At 47.7% G+C, this 17,954-nt stretch overlaps 1 protein-coding gene across 1 annotated transcript in view; it reads left to right on the forward strand.

Annotated features, from left to right (window-relative positions):
• The window catches only part of CSMD2 (CUB and Sushi multiple domains 2), a 310,684-nt gene extending 294,593 nt beyond the window's left edge, over nt 1-16,091 (forward strand). The window contains exons 59-71 of the mRNA XM_009284828.2: nt 507-686; nt 1,914-2,087; nt 3,261-3,434; nt 6,539-6,612; nt 8,094-8,205; nt 10,109-10,288; nt 10,878-10,943; nt 11,527-11,688; nt 12,269-12,381; nt 13,328-13,415; nt 14,578-14,716; nt 15,292-15,468; nt 16,029-16,091. Coding sequence (XP_009283103.2) covers nt 507-686; nt 1,914-2,087; nt 3,261-3,434; nt 6,539-6,612; nt 8,094-8,205; nt 10,109-10,288; nt 10,878-10,943; nt 11,527-11,688; nt 12,269-12,381; nt 13,328-13,415; nt 14,578-14,716; nt 15,292-15,451 — 1,622 coding nt within the window. The 3' untranslated portion in view covers nt 15,452-15,468; nt 16,029-16,091. The remainder of the gene's footprint in view (nt 1-506; nt 687-1,913; nt 2,088-3,260; nt 3,435-6,538; nt 6,613-8,093; nt 8,206-10,108; nt 10,289-10,877; nt 10,944-11,526; nt 11,689-12,268; nt 12,382-13,327; nt 13,416-14,577; nt 14,717-15,291; nt 15,469-16,028) is intronic.
• The last annotated feature ends 1,863 nt before the right edge of the window (nt 16,092-17,954 follow it).

A 17,954-nucleotide genomic window follows, 5' to 3' on the forward strand; every position in this document is an offset into this window, starting at 1 on the left:
TGAAAAGTCCTTGACTAGTGTAAGCACTGCTCAGCAACAACTAAAACATCGGTGTGTTATCAACATTGTTCTCATCCTAAATCCAAAACACAGCACTGTACCAGCTGCTAGGAAGAAAATTAACTCTATCCCAGCCAAAACCAGGACAAGAGAGGAGGGGGTGCCATGGGCAAACTGTCTTCCACCTAGCCCAGATTTGACCCAGGTTTTATTTAATGTTTAATGTGTGTTAATACTTCTTGCAAGGTCTTAATGTGCCATTAAGATCACTGCTCACTCCACTGAGTAGAAGCAAAGTTTTCTCCACATGCTGTGGCCCAGCCTGCTCCATAGCTAGCGCTGCTCTCCAAATCCTCTGTGCTAGAAATGCTCCCTTCTCCACGATTAGTGGATTACATCCTGCGCTGAAAAATGCTCAGGACCATCAGGTTTCTAGTTACTGCGGATCCAGAAGTGAGAGACAAGGGATGGTCAGCCAGAAATGCTGCTTTCTTTTTCTTTGGCAGTGATCAACTGTGGTGACCCTGGTGTGCCAGCCAACGGCATTAGACTGGGCAGTGATTTTACCTACAATAAAACAGTGGTGTTCCAGTGCACGCCTGGGTATATGATGGAGTCAGACAGGGCATCTTCTCTAACCTGCACGAAAGACCGAACCTGGAATGGCACCAAACCTGCCTGCAAGGGTAAGACTGGTTGCTGTAAATATTGGAGGATATAAGTTTTACAGGCCACAAACTTTTTGTAATTTGTGACAAGGTAATAGGCAGCAACTACTGCACAGTGCCTGGGGCCCACCTAGAAGTTTCTCAGTCCTGTCATTCAATCTATCTCCTGTGTTTATGGCGCTTACACAATTTTATCAACATAGCATGAACACCTTGCTATCTTTAGGTCTATCAATCATCACAATACGCCTGGGAGGGAGGCAATTGCTATTATCCCCATAGTAGAGAAGGAAAAGTGAAGCACAGAGAGCGAAGTGACTTACTCTTCGCAAAAACTCAGATCAAACTCGAATGAAATACTGTGTTTTGCAAGCACACGCTTTTTGGCATCATCTAGAAGTCTGAAAAATGTTTCTTCCAACTCCTTTCATTATTTCTCAGTTCTGAGATTGCCTCTGTAGTTCAGAGATAGGAAATGGAAATAATAGAGCAGTTGCAGGACAGGCTGAATCTCTTCTGCAAGTGTTTTACTCACCCACCAAGTGTAGATAAGGCTTGAGGCAGCATATGTGTGCTTCTTTAGCAATCTGGAAAATTCACCTGTCATGAATCTGATATAAATGCAGACCACATAGAGACTTCCAAATATACTCCAGTTCCTTCAGAGGCTGTAAAGAGCAATTCTTACACTCCTCTCTCATTTTCTCCACTGAGCTAATGTTGCAGGAATAATACAGAATGTGGCCAGAGTCTCATTTGGAGGCCAGGCTGATTTGCATGAGCTTAACATCTTTCCCAGTGCTCCCCTGAGCTGAAAAGCAAAACACTGCAAAAATGTCATATTAAAACACCCTAGAGTAGATGAAATACAGACCGGTTGTTGATTCAACTGGTAATCTGAAACTCAGCCAGGTTGTCCAGAATGTATGAATCTTTCGGGGAATCTTAGATGAGTTTTCACACTAAGTCAGGCTGGATTCTTACCTTCAGTTGGAAATGAACACCGACTCAGAAATCTGACTTTGAGATTTGGGATTTGGTTAACCCCAAACTTCAAAGTGAAATCCTGGGGTTTACAGCTGCACGCACAGCTGGAAAAGTTTGTACAGCCCCCTGCTAGGCCAGTCCCAGGAGGTGCTCTTTGAGAGCAGAATAGAACTTTGATCCTACATGCATTTGCTTGTTAATGGAAATAACTATGCTGAGAAGTCAAGAGAACTGAGCGTGCTTTTGTTTTTCGTTCAGCTATCATCTGTAAATCCCCACAAGCCATCCCCAATGGGAAAATCGTGGGCTCAGATTTCAGCTGGGGCTCCAGCGTGAGCTATGCCTGCCTGGAGGGGTATCAGCTCTCCCTGCCCGCTGTGCTGACCTGCGAGGGGAACGGGACTTGGAGTGGGGAAATGCCCCAGTGCTTCCGTGAGTAGGCAGCCGTCTACGTGTTCACGCATGAATTGGGTGGAGGACTATGATTAAAACCCAGTTGTTTGATGCTCTCTCTCTCCAACATCTCTCGTCTCCATGTAGCTGATTTTAGTGCCAGCTCTGCCTTGCCTGGCAATATCATAGAGGCTACAGATTGACTATTCTCAGTATGCGGGAAGTTAAATATCTGGTTGCTGTGCTTCCTACCCCTAAGTCCAAGGGAAGTCTTGCATTAACTGAAGTCAGTGGGAGTTTTGCATGCCAGGAGAAAAGCATGGGGATGCTTCGAGTGCCTGTAGCCAAAAGTCTGAATGTTCTCCCCACCTCAGCAGCCAAATTGCTGGGAGTCTCGGTTTGCCACCTCTGTAACGAGGAGGCAGTAGTGGCCATGGGGACGCAGTCAGTCACTCCACCTCTTGTAACGGAGATGTGAGGTCACGTTTGCAGCAAGTCTGAAGATCTTGCGTGTTCCTGTCCACGAGGCATCTTTAAAACTGGCTGTTTGTCCGTGTGCCTCCCTAGTGACCGAGTCTTCTGCAATCAGGGCTCTTGAAACTGCCAAAGGCCGTAGGAAAAAAAACCTTTTGGTAAAGGGCGCTGTGTTATTGCAGCAGAAGTTAGGAATGTTTTGTGAAGGCAGAGCTTTGGCTGGGTGGAAACCTGTGTGCTTGATACAATAGCTAATGCAAAAAAATTAGTTAAACGTCTCATAATGATAAAGGCAGATTTGAGTTTCTTTTCTTGGCTGAATGGCTGGCAGCTGCACAATAGCCATTTTCATATTAAATCATACAAAGCCCTCACTGTGTTCCTTGCACCTTTCCCTGGATCTTGTATAATTAGTGGGCTTTCTGTGTGACATGGAACCATGTAGCAATTTGACATCGTGCAATTAGAGATACATTTTAAAGCTAAGCATGCCGTTAGGAAAAAAAAAAAGATGGGGGAGAAGGTGGAAGTTAATTAACAACAATTGACAAAAAGAGAGAATTACAAGGAAAGTAGCCAGCAACGCCTTCTGCTGCTACTAATTCCCTTGTCAATCACAGAGTTTGATGGCAGGGAGTGGTAAGGTTTGGGCCATTAATAGACCCATCTTTAGCTTATTAACGTTGCTTGCTCTCGAGGAGGTTCATCGCAATCCACTTGTCTCTTTGCCTGTTGCAGCTGTGTTCTGCGGTGATCCGGGGATACCTGCTCAAGGCAGGAGGGAGGACAGAGGCTTCACGTACCGCTCTTCCGTCTCCTTCTCCTGCTTAGCCCCGCTCGTGCTGGTGGGATCAGCCCGGCGGTTCTGTCAGTCCGACGGGACGTGGAGCGGGACCCAGCCCAGCTGCATAGGTAAGGGGAGACTCCTCTGTCTTGCATCTACAAGCAAAGAGCTTTGAGTTGTCACTTTGCTTTTCCATTTGTAGCAAAGTTGGTTTTATTTTCTGGGTTTGCAGAAATTAGCACTTCATTTCCCTGAAAATCAGAATGTATAGGGATGATGCCTTCGGTTTGTGTGTACTAGCTGGTGGTAGACAACCTGTCTCCTTCTCTTGGGGCATGCTGCTTAGATTCAGCACCTGTCCCTGCCCCTGATGGTGGTCAATACATAGTGCCTCTGAGGAAGACAATCTCCTCCCTGTTACTGCTCCTCAGCGCTGTGCTTGGGCTGCCGGTGGGCAGGAGGGAGAAGTTCCTCTGCAGAACTTCCAGGTTAACTTTTGCAACCTGGGCCGTAAGGTTTGAGGGCTGTGTGAGAGCCTGCGGAGGGTAGCGCCACGCAGAGGTCCCAAAGGCTGGTGCTGCCCGAGTTACCTCTGGGGCTGGGGACGGTGGCAATGCACCAGTGCAATGCTGCGCCTGCACTTGTGCCCTGTACTGTGCTACCGCTGCTACACCCTGGACAACATCAGAATTGTTGTCTTTGTACAGTGCTGCGCTCTCGTCTCTGTGCTGCTTCCAGGCTTCCTCAGGGATCTCCAACCCAGCACGCCGCTCTGCGGAGATGCACAGTATCACTATCAGTGATGGGACTGAAAATGCAATTTGACTGCAGAGAGCAGCCATGGGTTGCTGTGGAGGGGAGCTCTTCTGCTCACAGAAACCAAGCAAAACCAAGTTCTGCCTAAAGGGTGCACGTGAGAGCTTATGTTCTCTGCTGCCTTTGAATTATATCCAGAATGGCAGAATAGCAGCTCCTAGAAGTATGAAAGTGCTGTATACAGAGATCAAAATCCCACAAGTTGCTTTGCCTAGCTGCAGTGTTGGGATTCAGGCTGAAATTTCCACACATTCTTCAGGTGCCCATTTTCTGGGGCTTCCAGAACCCTTTGATTATGCAGCTCCCAGAGGTTTCATAATTAGTCACAGCATTCTCCACCTATTTAAAACTCTGGCTACATTCTTGAACTCCAGGGCTCCTGTGGTGATAAACTGCACGGGATATGTGCTGTTACCTTAACTGTCTGCCTGAACACCACCATCATCACCTTATGTGGGCATCTGGGGCAGAAACAGATCTCAGGCTGTTCTCCACGGTTTTCAATCGTTCTAGCTACATCTTAAATGCATCACCAATTACAGTAATGTAAAAGTACTCATGGCCTGAACCTCCAAGTTTCCTATTGATTTCAGTAGGAGCTTTCTCACGTACAAAGAGTTGGGAGCACCTGCCTACTGTTGTAAATACTGCCTTTAAATGCTTCATCACTTTCTTGCAAATCCTTGTCCAGGATCGTATTGTACGTGCCTGGCACCCAGCCCTCCAGAGCCATCTATGATTGAACCCAGCAAATACAGCTGTTCGTGCCGCTGAGGAAATGTACTTAGAATTTGTCTCCTCAAAACAAACTATGGGAAGGGAGGAGACTTGTGTGTCTGCAAAACCCTGACCCGAAATGTTAGTTTCTGACACAGGCAGCTGAACCCAAAGTGTTGCCTTTATTCAGATCTCACCCATTTTTGAGACATGTTAGATTGCCAGCACCACAGACCCCCCCAGATGCAGCCAGGAGACCGAGGCTCTGCCCTCCACCCTCTGCCATCCATCACCTGCTACCTCATCCAGCAGTGGGGCTCTTTATTTATTTATTTTAGACGCTGTGATTTATCTGGGGGCTTCCATGGAAACTGCATCAGTGATAAATGACAGAAGCTCAGCAGAGACAAATGACGGAAAATGAATTAGCTTGTGTGCTGCAGTCCCAAATCAGCCACACTTTGTATCCCTTGTTTAGTTACTCGCCGCAGCTCCAATGACCTGGGGACGACACCAAGTAGTGCATAATGTTTCAGTGTGAAGAGGCCGAATTAGTCAGATCATAAGGAACAAAGGCAGAACAGTAAACCACCATGCCGTTGGGTACAGAAGTTGTGCTCCGTTGTCCTATAGCTGCAGGCTATAGTGACAGGCCACTTCTGTCCCACCGCGTTGGATTGCGGAGACTTTTCTTAGTTTACTTCTTGTCTTGCACAATCCTGTTAATTGGAGTATTGTGAGTAAGCACAGAGAGGGATTTGCTGTGGGGCTTATGGTCCTTCTCATAGCAGTGTTGAGCGTGCTGAAGAAAGAAGGCTGGGAATCCAGAGCAGACTCTCATTTGATTGCACTGAGATCCTGCGATGCTCCAGCTCCCTGCTAACGTAGCTACCCCTGGCCAGGGACCGGAGCATCCCTGTGGCCAGCATTGCAGCTTAGCTCAATCCTGTGATCCCAAGGAGCAGGGAACCTGCTGCTGCTGAAGTGCCTTTCAGACAGAAGCTTCAGTTTCCTTTGCTTAGTTTGGGATGCTGATATTAATGTGATGCATCTCTGCCTTAATCCCATCGATGCCCTGCTACTGTCGACATGCTGGGGGAAAAAAAGAAAGTGATAGATGCTAGAAGAGTAGCAGCAGGTATCCCTACTGAATCGTGTGTATTCATCTTCTGATAGATTGAGAGCAAATGAGGCGTAAAGAGAGATTATGTATCCGAGATGCATTAAAATTTCCAGCCCCCATCTATCACTACAAAATAACGAGATGCGAGCGACGGCCAAGCTGCGCCCAGAAGGACAAAGGCGTTGACCCAGGGCACGGGAGAGGACAGGGTCACCACAGCCCTCGGTGCAGCGGGTGGCCAGTGGAAGCGGAGGGCACAGCACTGGTGCTTCGCTCATCGTGTGTGGAATAGGGGAAGGGAAGAGAGTTGTCCCTGACACAAGATTTATGTTCTTTTTCTCCTGGGTGATAAGAGTGCCTCTGGTTAGTTTGCATTGCAGTAGTCAGGGATTTAAGAAACAAAAAGATCCATGTATTTTTCCTTGTTGCTATGTATTCCTTCTGTAGCAAAATATTTCTGTCTTGCTGCAAAGGCACAGCACAGTCTTTCTGTGTGGAGAGCAGGGAAAGGCAGAGCTCTGACATGGCTTTCACAACTGCTCCTTTAAAACGCCGCATCTGTTCTGTTCTTTTAAGACCCCAGCCTCACGACGTGCGCGGACCCCGGCGTGCCTCTCTTTGGGATGCAGAATAACTCCCAGGGCTACCAGGTACTGTCACGGCAGTGGGGTCCCCTCGGCTGCGCCCCGATACTTGCTGTAGTTAGTCCGTGTCTGAGTCCTTACATGGATTAATGTGTCTTCCCATGAGCAGGACATCCCGGTGTGCTCCATTAGACCTCAGAGTGCATTTGTATGGGATTAACTAGAAATGCATTATTTATGATATTAATTACAGTGCTAATTAATAGTTATTAGTGTAATTAGTATTCACATTGGAGACATAATTTTCATTCATTTTCAGACCAAATTCTGTAGGTGGTTTTCTTAATCTTAGCTCCCATACAGTATGAAATTGGTGGAAAGCAGAGAAAAAAACCAAAGCGATTCCCCAGGGTGCTCCATCTCCAGCCTCCGCTGCTGTCCCCGCTGCCGTCCCCGCGGGTGCCCATTCCCCGCTGTGACAGAGCCGGGTGCGGGGCTGGGATAGTTAATTCCATGGGTCTACTCCTGCCAGAGTGGATCTTTCGGTTTTGCTGCTAATTAGTTATCTTAATCCTGAGTTTTAATGACTTAATTCTAGTTTTTAATTAACACTGAGACTCCGTAAGTCTGACTTTTGTAAGAGTTGCCAGTCTGAGAGCTGCGCGCTGTAGTGGAGCCACCTCAGGTGCTCACGCAGGGGATGAGGTGGTGGCTGGAGCAGAGAATGTTACGGGGAAATGGTGCCTTTGGATGTGGTACCCAGGGGACCGCAGCAGCCAGCTGAGAGTCCAGGAGCAACTGTCTGATAAAACCCGGCTGCGGGGTTAGCGAGGAGGTGGCCCGCATGGTGCGGCCTTGCTAGGGAGGATCGGAAAGGTACTCAAAGCCCTGCTTGGCAATTTTATTCTAGTATATTCTGGTTTTAAAGCAAATCCAGTTGCAATAACGGGGCTTGCAGCCTGACAGCATCATACTGCCGACCTGTCTGAAGCAGGGAATAAGCTCCATTATATGATAATGGTTTGGTTGAAATAATAGTAATTTGGTTGAAACCAAATGCAGAAAAGTGGATAGTCTGCAAAAAGTAAGCATACCCCCAAAATGTTGAAAAGTCAGTTTTCAGGTTTTGTGATCCTTTTTGCTATTCACAATCCAAATTGGCGCTTATAATACAGCTACATGGCTAGATATATAGCTACAGGATGTTTGTTGATACTAGTTGTATTGAACATCCCTTTTGGCAAAAATTTCCACCCGTTCTAATGCATCTATGTTTGATGCTGGCTTTGGGTATATTTAAAAGACAAAGCAGCCTCGCCTCTATCACTAAAAGAAACAACTCCCTGCACAGTTAAAGGCCGCAGCTTTCCAGGGGCTCTGAGAGCTTTCTCGACACCAGACTCTGGCAGGGCGGTGAGGGCAGAAAGCAGGTGGCTGCCCTCTCCAGCATATAGAAGATGGAAAATTATAGAAGTACTTTTGTATTATAAGCATGGGTGAATCACGTTGCACTGGGAAGTTCAGTGGTTTATCTCCTATTGTAACAGGTGGGAAGCATCATCTTTTTCAAGTGCCAGAAGGGATACCTGCTGCAGGGCTCCACCACCAGGACCTGCCTCCCCAACCTGACGTGGAGCGGCGTACAGGCAGACTGCGTCCGTAAGTCTTGGGAGAGGTTTTGTCAAAGGAAACTGGTGCCTTTAACCACACTGTTGCCTTGTTTTGTTGCTGTGCTTCACCATGCAAATTGCCGGCTCTGAAGAGCTGGTAATCTGGGGGGGAGCTCTGAGAAAACGTATCCTTGAAGAAAAGGGAGATCACACAATCACTTCTCTCCTGACATGACTACACCAGCAGCCGCTTCTGATTTCAGATGAGATTTTTTACTTGTCCCTTCCTCAGAGACATAGTTTCAGGTGAGACTTTGTTTTGTGCTTCTGAAACCGCATTTGATGGCTGAGATGTGAGCTCGCACTCCAGGGACCAGGGTTAACATTTAGCCAGAAGGGCTCTCCGACAGAGCAGCGTTTCTCCTCATCTTTAATAATGTGTTGCTCGCTCTTTTAAGCTGTCCATCATATTTTCCTTGCTACACCAGGAGGAGTTGAATTTAATCTATTTGAGTGGTAATATCCATCATAATATCAAAAGTATTAAAAACCTTTTTCCTCTCCCTTGTGAGGTGGTTTATTGGTGAGAGATTTTTCCACTAACAAACCCTGTAGGCGCTCGTTCTGCGAGCAGCCCAACCGGGGCACCCGCCTTTAAAAACTCCTACATGTAGCATCAGGGGAGAGGGGAGCGGTTGCTCTGGAAGGAGCTGCCCTCCCCTGCTGCCTGCCTGGGTGGTGGGAGCGCGTCCCCACATTCACAGGCTTCTGCTGAATTGGGAGACTGCAAGGATGCAGCAGCAGCTGTGGCTGTACGTGGGATTTTGCTCCTGGTGCTAGGTGCATTGAAATAGAAGATGGTTTTGGCTTACCCGTGCCAGCAAGGACTACTGAGTTGTTGCCTTTAGGTTTTTTTGTAAAGCCTTCTCCATCCGCAGCGTGGAGTCGGATGCAGTCACTGCTAATGAGTGCTGAACTGTCGCCTCCGAGCTGGGCTGCGGGCTGGCAGCTGGGGCTCCCAGACCATGCGAGTTCGGGTTAGTCTTTCAGCTTTCTGGGTTTTATATTTCATCTTCTGTAAAACAAGGATGAAGATAATACCTCGTGAAGGCTGTCAAGGATTTGTTTTCATTCATGAGCAGTTTGAGAGCTACAGAAAGGGCAAATTTACAGTGTGGGTGAGAGGGAGCTTCCCGGCTCTGTGATTTATTTGTTTTGTGTCGTAACTTCTCAAGGAAAGTGGTGACATATTTACAACAGGACCTGATAGAGCAGTGTGGGCACACGCTTGCTCTGATGGCAGGGAGCTGGACAAGCTCAGCTTCGATTTCTGTGGCCAGATTCTGAAAGTTATTGAGCAATTACAGGAATTTATGACTATTGCATGCTTCTGAGGACTTACCGTGTGATCCTATGGACAGGTGGGTGCAAATTATTAGTAGGACAGTGGTCCTGTGAACAGAGATCATACAAAAACAAATCTATAATGCACTCACTGGAATCACCGGCTTAACTTACTGCGTCTTGATGTCCTGTAAAGGCAGTTTTCAGTCCACAGATATAACTGGGACACAGTTCTGGGGTAAGAGTTCAAAGGAAGAAGGAAGGTGTCTTTAGTATCATTTGGTTTTGACTTTTTTCCCTTAAAAGGTGGGGGATGGCAGAGCCTGGGTTTCAGTTCATGGAAGCTGGAACCAAGTGAAGGATCCCCCGAGAGCTTTAGCCAGAAAGAGCAATCTAGCCAGCGAAGCATGGGAAGTGGTCTCATTAATTCATCTGGCTGGCAAAAATCCAGGCATGGCATTGTCTCCCTCAGTGAGCAGAGAAAGCTTTTGCTGAAAAAAGTTCTTCTAAGAGATTTCTGTCCTTGCTGACGTCATGGTGTCACTCTTCTGCCTTTCTGTGTACAACTGGATGGTGTCTCTCATCTCTGTTTTCCTTGTGCTTTTCAGCTCACCACTGTAAGCAGCCGGAGACCCCCTCCCACGCCAACGTCGGTGCTCTGGATTTGCCATCTCTGGGCTACACCTTGATCTATTCCTGTCAGAGTGGGTACTATCTCACCGGAGGATCTGAGCATCGAACCTGCAAAGCAGATGGCAGCTGGACAGGAAAACCACCTATTTGCCTCGGTAAAAGCTCTGAGCAGCGTGACCCTGGTTTCCCATTTGCCTGCGCCTCTGCGGAGGGGAGCATTGCAGCCCAAGAGAAAACAGCTGTTCTCCCAGACCTCCACGAGGGTGTTTGCATGGCTGAGCTGGCAGTAGAGACCACAGCTCTCACAGGGTCCTGTGCAGCTCCCAGGGGAGAGGCAGCTGGGGGATTTTCTGCCTGATGGTTTGGATCTAGAAGTGTCTGCACGAGACAAAGGTTGTTCTTTACCTCACACACCTTTTACCTATCTCAGAGTCTTAGATCAATAAAACGTAGTGGTCTATTGAAACAGAGCTGCGTGGCTCTTGTGCAGCATGGTAGCTCTCTCTGGACGCTTTGGTTTGGAGCAGGTGGCAGGGGAGGACAGTAAATGAAAGCTTCGTGCTGTTTCAGTGAGCTGGGCAGGACCCTGTCCAAAGCCCTTGTACACAGGGACGTGCAGCCACGTTACGTGTGTGAGCAATGCCGGCCAGAGGCCGTCCTCTCTTAGCACCAGCACAGTAGAAGTGTCTCAACAGCGTCAGATGCCGCAGTATTCACCGGCGGTGGTTTGCCCCTCTCTTTCAGCCGATGTCCGCCCCAGCGGAAGGCCGGTTGGCACCGCACGGGACCCACCGCTCGCCAAGGTGTCAGGTACCGTAGCAGGGCTCGCTCTTGCGTGGGACACGTTAGTGCTAGACCTGGACCTTACCAGGTCCATCCCACCCTGTCCCTTCCCCAGGGCAGCCAGAAACCCGGCTGTTCTTGCAGGTCTTGAAACCGCTGGGCTGGTGAAAGCAGTCCACGTGCCTCATCCTGTTCGTGCTTCACTGGAGAAGGGACAGGAGCCTTACAGGAGTCGGGCACCAACATCCACTGCCCTCCCCAGGGCACTCCAGAGACTGGAGCCCTCTAAGATGTCTTACATTAGACCTTTTTTTTTAAAAAAAAAATGTTTTTTGTTAGCTTTTCCTAAGAAATTATTTTGAGGGTTGGTTTGTTTTTAAAACTTTAGAAGCATTTTTTGTCAAAACAACAAAATTAGTCATCAGCTTGTTTGTTCTCCTCTGGTTTTGTACTCAGTGATAACACAGAGAGTGGGTGGGATTTGAGGTATTTAAATACGTATTTGTGAATTCAAAGAAAGAAATAAATTTGCTCTATTTTGATTTCTGAAAAACGGAAGTAAATGGCAATGCTCTTGTTCTTCTGCATCCCCACTTGCTGTGGTTTCTAGTGCCTGCTGATGTGTTTGCAAGGAATTCCCTTTGGAAAGGCTCCTACGAATACATGGGGAAAAAGCAGCCTGCGATGCTGTCTGTCACTAGCTTCGACCCTGCCACCAGTAAAGTCAATGCCACTCTGATAGACCACAGCGGCGTGGAGCTCCAGGTGTCTGGTAAGGGAGCTGACATGGCCATTTGTAGGGATTTACACTTGTAAGTGGTCTCACAGAGCGAGGGGCAGCATGCTCTGCTGTATCGATCATGTTGATGTTCTGATTGAGCTTTACAGAACCACCCAGGTTTGAAGTCTCCAATCTCTGATTGGACCAAGACAAATAAAATATGTACCTGAGTTTGCTTTGACTCTACCTGAAGGGCAGCTGAACCCAGTCCATCATCCATTCCCTGCATGCTGGAGTGGTGGACTTGTAGTCCAAGACAAATGAGTAAAAGTTGTGAGTGCTCCTTGTCCCTGCCCTCCATGGAACACCAGATTGTTACTGATCCAGCAACGTAACCTAAACATTAACAGTTGAGTCTCTTCCCATGCACAAAATGTCTTTAATATCCTGGGGGGTGGACATGGGATTATGTGTTTGCGGTGTGTTTCCCGGTGCGTCCCACTGATAGGGTTGGTAGGAGGAGTCCACTCTAAGATGATGAGGTGATTTCTCTGCTCTCAGGTGGAAAGCTAATTGCTTCAAACTCAGAGTGTCATTGTGATCTAGTGATGAAAAGTCACTTATTTTTCAGGCATTTACAAGAAAGAAGATGTGCACCTGCTTCTCCAGGTTTACCAGATAACGGGGCCAGTGGAGATCTTTGTCAACAAGTTCAAAAATGATAAGTGGGCTCTAGATGGACATGTAAGTGCCCGGGCACCTCATACACAAAGTCCACCCACACAACTCCTCCCGCTGCTGTCAAAACACCAGCTTTTTTCTCGCTGAAGCTGGGGGAATAACTCCCTTAGCTGGTGGCAAGATGAGGCTGCTATCCTCCAGTCACCTGCTCGCTTGAAGGGGACATAGGGCATTCTTCCAGCATGCGAGATAACATTACATGACAGTCAGCTCTTCCATGCTCCCTTGCAGCTGTATGGGTTTTTTTTTATTGCCCTATGGTTTTAAATCTGTAAGGCTTCCAGATAACGCTAAAGGAGAAACCAGCATGATTCGTTCCATTTTAACATTTTATATCTGTTAAACATCAAGCTAGAAGAGCTAATCTTCCCTAATGGAGTCAACTTCTCACCTCAATTTCTGTGTCTGGTAACTTCCCATGCCCTTAAGAGATCCACTGGAGCTTACAAGAAACATGCGTCTGATTGACCCATGGCCCGTTGTAGCCCAGAGCCTTCGCTATCCCTGTTGGATCAGCAGTGTGTTCTGTAGTTTATTGCAAACAAGATTTTTTTTTTTCCTTCCTTTGAGATGTGAGAGTCTTAAGTTGTTGGGCAGCCAGACTTATTAAAAAAATGCCCTGATTTAATGGAAAACAAAAAACAATGAACACGAACCAGAAACAGGAAAGAGGCTGTGACAGGATGGGTGCTAAAATCCCAGGGAAGTGTTCAACAAATCTGTTGATCTCTGGTCTCCTGTCGTTGCAGGTCTCATTTCCTTCCTTTGAGATGAGAGAGTCTTAAGTTGTTGGGCAGCCAGACTTATTAAAAAAATGCCCTGATTTTCTGGGGAATTGAATTCAATTAATGCTGTGCATGAACTTGAAAGAGGCTGTGACAGGATGGGTGCTAAAATCCCAGGGAAGTGTTCAACAAATCTGTTGATCTCTGGTCTCCTGTCGTTGCAGGTCTCATCAGAGTCGTCAAGTGGCACGTTTGTGTACCAGGGCTTTGTGCGTGGCAAAGGCTTCGGGCAGTTTGGCCTTCAGAGACTCGGTAAACTTCCTCTGATTACTACTTTTCCCCTTGATTTCTGAAAGCTAGATTTTGATGGTAGCGGAGGTTTTCAAACAGGAAACATTTCTACTGTCCCTGGCTTTAATTTTATAGCTGTTTTTGAACAGTCAGGTTTAACTTAACCCTTTCCAGCTCCCCTCCGCACATCGTTCATGAGAGAGCTGGCAAAACCCAAACCAGCCACTGGGGTAGAGAAGCCGGGTGCCCTCAAATCTCTGTAGCCCAGGGGGGTGGGAGATGATCGCGTCCGAAACGGCTTCTGTTTGTTCACGTTTGAGGCAGAGCGGTGCCGTGCTGCACGGGGAGGAGAGGGTCCCCATTGCCTGGCAGCACTTCCACCCTGCCCGTTGCTCCTTTCCCATCTCCAGTTCCTCCCTGTACGATGGATGCAGCTGCTCTGCCCTGGCTTGTGTTTAAACACTGAATATATTGAACACTGGATATTCTGGCAAGGGGGGGCTAAGCCCATCCTCAACTTGGCTAACACAAGATTTGGGGGAGACAAACACCACCAAAATTTTTAATTTGGGAACAAAGTGAGGCATTTAAATAAACAGGTTTCTATCAAGGACAGAAAGAGTTTGGAGCCACAAATAGCACCTGGACCGTGTTTTTTTTTCTCCATGTTGCCAGGTGTCTGGCCTAAAAGCCCAAGTCCCATTGCTACCACAAAAAGTGTCTCCATCTCACTTTCAGAAATCTCGGAGGCACTTGAGGGCTTAGACGACCCAAGGTCTAAGCTCCTAAATATGTCTTAAAATGTGGCTTGAGCTCTTCGATCTCTTAGGGTTTTTGGAATCTGACCCTGGAGTCTTGTCACCTTTATGGAGAATTAGATGCTAATTATTGCAGCCTTTGAAAGTCTCCCTTAAAGCCTAACTTTTAAGCATCCAAATTTGAGCATTTTGGTAAGATAAATCTATTTACATCTCTCTTTAATTGTAGTTCTAAATAAATGATGTTGTCTAAGCTAGGCTGCATCTCCAAACCATTCTTCATGCAGCTCAGAAGCTTTTGATTACCTTTTACAGCAACACTTGTAACCATCTTGGCCTGTTGTTGATAATGTAACCCGTATCTCGAGCAAACCCCATTTCCCTCAGCGGTGTTTTGAAATGTGTTTACTTCTGCTCTGTTTCAGACATCAGCATGATGGAAAATGATCCAGAATCAATAGGACACCATTTTGCATCAAACAGCAGTTCTGTGGCAGCTGCCATTCTTGTGCCTTTCATAGCCCTGATTATTGCAGGGTTTGTGCTTTATCTCTACAAACACAGGTAGGTTTCAGGAACGGTGCCAGTAGGTGAAACAAACTCGGGGGACTGACAGAAATATTTGTGAGCTTGCCTTAAAAGCACTCCCCCTAGACCTGGCTTCTCATCTAATTCAGAAGGTGAAAAAAGAATGGAGCAAGCATGCGTGGAGGGGCGAGGGTGTTAGGAGAAGAGTGTTGAAGGCTTTTATGACCGTTAAGATTTGTGGCAACATTAAGTAGGATAAGGCAAAGTAAATTTCATATTTCAGCATTCAAGGTGGCTTTGCGTCTGTTGTAAATTAGTTATTTCTCCTGATCAATGCATTGCTGTGGAAATGTTGCTGCGCTGCAAAGCATCGTGCAGACTGGCCGCTCTGCGCAGGGAGCACTTTTAGGGCTGTAGCAAAGCCCAGGGAGCTGCCTGCGCTACAAATCTATAGCAAGATTTTTCTATAGGTCCCTTCTGCTTTATCCCCAGGTGTTTACCCTCTTCAAAATTAGCTTTTTCCCTTCCAGTGACTTCTTGTCAGGGCTGTTCAGCTGGCTACAGCAGGAGTAGCCGTGACCTCTCTGGATTTTCTCTCTGACATCCTGCAGGAGAAGACCAAAAGTCCCATTCAATGGCTACGCAGGCCATGAAAACACCAACGTCCGAGCAACGTTTGAGAATCCTATGTATGACCGAAACCTGCAGCCCACGGACATCATGGCCAACGAGACGGAGTTCACAGTCAGCACCGTGTGCACAGCTGTATAGCACCCGTCCCCGCTGCGGTGAGTGGGCAGAAAGGGAGCACAAGAGTGGGACAGTGCCACCGCTCTCCTCATGTTTGTCGCTTGTAAAATGCTGGGTCGAAGCAGTGGTTCAAAGGAGCACCCCGAGTGGCTCAGATCGCCCAGGAGATCATCTCTGCCCAGGGCAAGACCCAAACCAGCATCCCCATCTCTGGGTGTCAGGTGCTCACTGCCAGCTGGGGCGAGACCTCTTGGGCACCAGTGGCAAAGCAAATCCAAATAGCCCTGTGGTGAGAACAGTGACCAGCTAAAGGGAAAAATGAGTCTCTAAGAGAGATCATTCACTGTGTGACTCCAGACAGGGTGTTTTGCACAGTGATTGGAGGGGAGGGTAAAGCAAGGGGTTTAAAAGTTTTACTGCACAGGCACAGAGAAATAACTTAATGTTATAAACAAAAGTACCCCGTGGACTTTGAGTGCTGCTAGACTGGAACGTTCTTAGTTTGAGACAACGAAGCCATTGCAGGCTTTCCCAGCATTTCTGTGTGTAGTAGCAAACTGTTACCTTCTCTCTGTGCATTCCTTTCCTATCGTCCCAGATTCCACCGGGGTCGGTGTCTAGTGGATGATTGTGTTTCGCCTCACTAGTCTTCATCCATTCCCTCCCCATCTCCCTCCTTCCAACCTTGTTGAGGCTGTGGAGAAGCTGCTACACCTCGTTGGACTTTGTGTTAACTCCTGAGAGACTGCTGGGTTGCCCTTTGTCGTCCTCACCCACCCTCTCCATCCTGCCGTGGATAATGAAGCCAACCAAAGGTCTGCTCCGGCACAGCTCCTCTCCCCCACCTGCCGGTGGGTCTCAGCCCAACGTCAAGACCCGGGGAAGTGGAGAACCTGGGAGGCAAGGTGATGGGAAGGCTTTTACCACCTGTTCTTGGTTACGTGTTCCTGGAGGGAGCAGTGGGGTATGTGGGGTCCCACCAACTGCCCCCCACTTTTGGGAAGAGCTTGGACCACAGAGGGAAAAAGCAGGTTGCACTGCACAAGGTGCTGGCTGGGGTTAATGGAAAATACCAGTATGGGACAGGATGAGTACTCGCTTTGTCTTTATTTGGTTTTGTGGGTTATTTCTTTGTTGTTTTTTCTAACCCAGGGCTTTTGCGGAGGAAGACTTTTCAAATGGGACCTTTTCAATGAGAAAAGCGAAACTTTGCAAACTTTTCTCCTCTTCCCCATATTTAATTTTCCTTTGGCCATTCTTGCTGGGTTTCTTCTGCCCCATGTTCCTTTCAGGCAGCTCTCAGGGCTGGTGAGGAAACGTCCCCCCATCTCTGGCCCCCTCCCAGCAGCTGCCGATTTTAGCTGTGTCCAAACACCCTAATCAGGAAATTGCTGACAGACACGAAGGGACAGAAACCTCTTTACAAAGAACTCTAACATAAATACTGATTTCCCCCCAGTAGCATTCAAAAGCCTTTGCCCTTTCCATATTGATCCTCCAAATGGCAATGCAATAAGAGTTTTAATTTCTATCCAAAGCTGTTCCCTTTATTTCCCAGGGGCAGAAAGGTTGCCCTGGCTTTCATGAGAGCAGATAAGACGGCTTGACATTTTTCCTCCGTTATAAGAGAATGATGCTTTTGTGATGACACTGTCCTCCTCTAATAAAGAGGAGAGCTGCTCTTGTTGATTCGGGGTTTTAGTCTGCTTGGTTTGAGTCACTGTTTCTTAGGCCAGGCTGGAGTCAAGGAACACAACAGTGCCATTTTACCAACTGTAAGTCAAGTGAAATACAGCTGGTGTAGAGCAGTATGTGTCAATGAAGCAGCTTCTTCTTACAGAAGACTTGAAGGGAAAACAGAATTAAAACAAATGGAGCGGTGTTTACATCCATGCTTGCATTTAAACGCTGGCTTTCCCCTACCTAATGTCAGCTGAGGTTTTGTCTAACGAAAATCCACAGGGTAGTTTTTTCTGTTTTGTTTATTCTTTTATTCTGTGTGTGTGCGCGTGTGTGTATATATAAAAATATATATATTTTTTTTTTACTTCTGTCTCTTATTCAGCACTCTTAGAGTAAGCAGCATTCTACAGCCTAATTGCTGAACAGCCAGCCTGCCAAAAAATGCCATCTCTGCTCCCCAGAGCATGCAGAGGTGCTCTGATTTATTCCTGAGAGGTGGGCGCGAGCCAGAGCCCTGATCCAACACGGACAGAAGTCAGCGAGATGCTGCCCACGTGGAGGTGGGCACACAGGTAGCTCAGGGCCAGTGCCGGACTGTTGGAGAGCGTGTCCTGCAGCAAGCCGCGCTCCCAGCTCATGCCAAATACACAAACAGGCAGAGATGGTTTCACTTTCCAGCTGGTTGTGGGACTAAATTCCCTGGGGTAGCCAGGCCGGGCTGGCAGTGGTGCCTGCCCCTCTCTGGGCACCTCCAGCTTGCGGGACACGGACTCCAGAGCAAGCTGAAGGGTAAGGGAGAAGAGGGGACCCTGACCGGACTGCGGCGGCACTCGGGTCTGGG

Source organism: Aptenodytes forsteri, unplaced genomic scaffold (assembly GCF_000699145.1).
Source record: "Aptenodytes forsteri isolate BGI_AS27 unplaced genomic scaffold, ASM69914v1 Scaffold7, whole genome shotgun sequence".
Taxonomy (NCBI): domain Eukaryota; kingdom Metazoa; phylum Chordata; class Aves; order Sphenisciformes; family Spheniscidae; genus Aptenodytes; species Aptenodytes forsteri.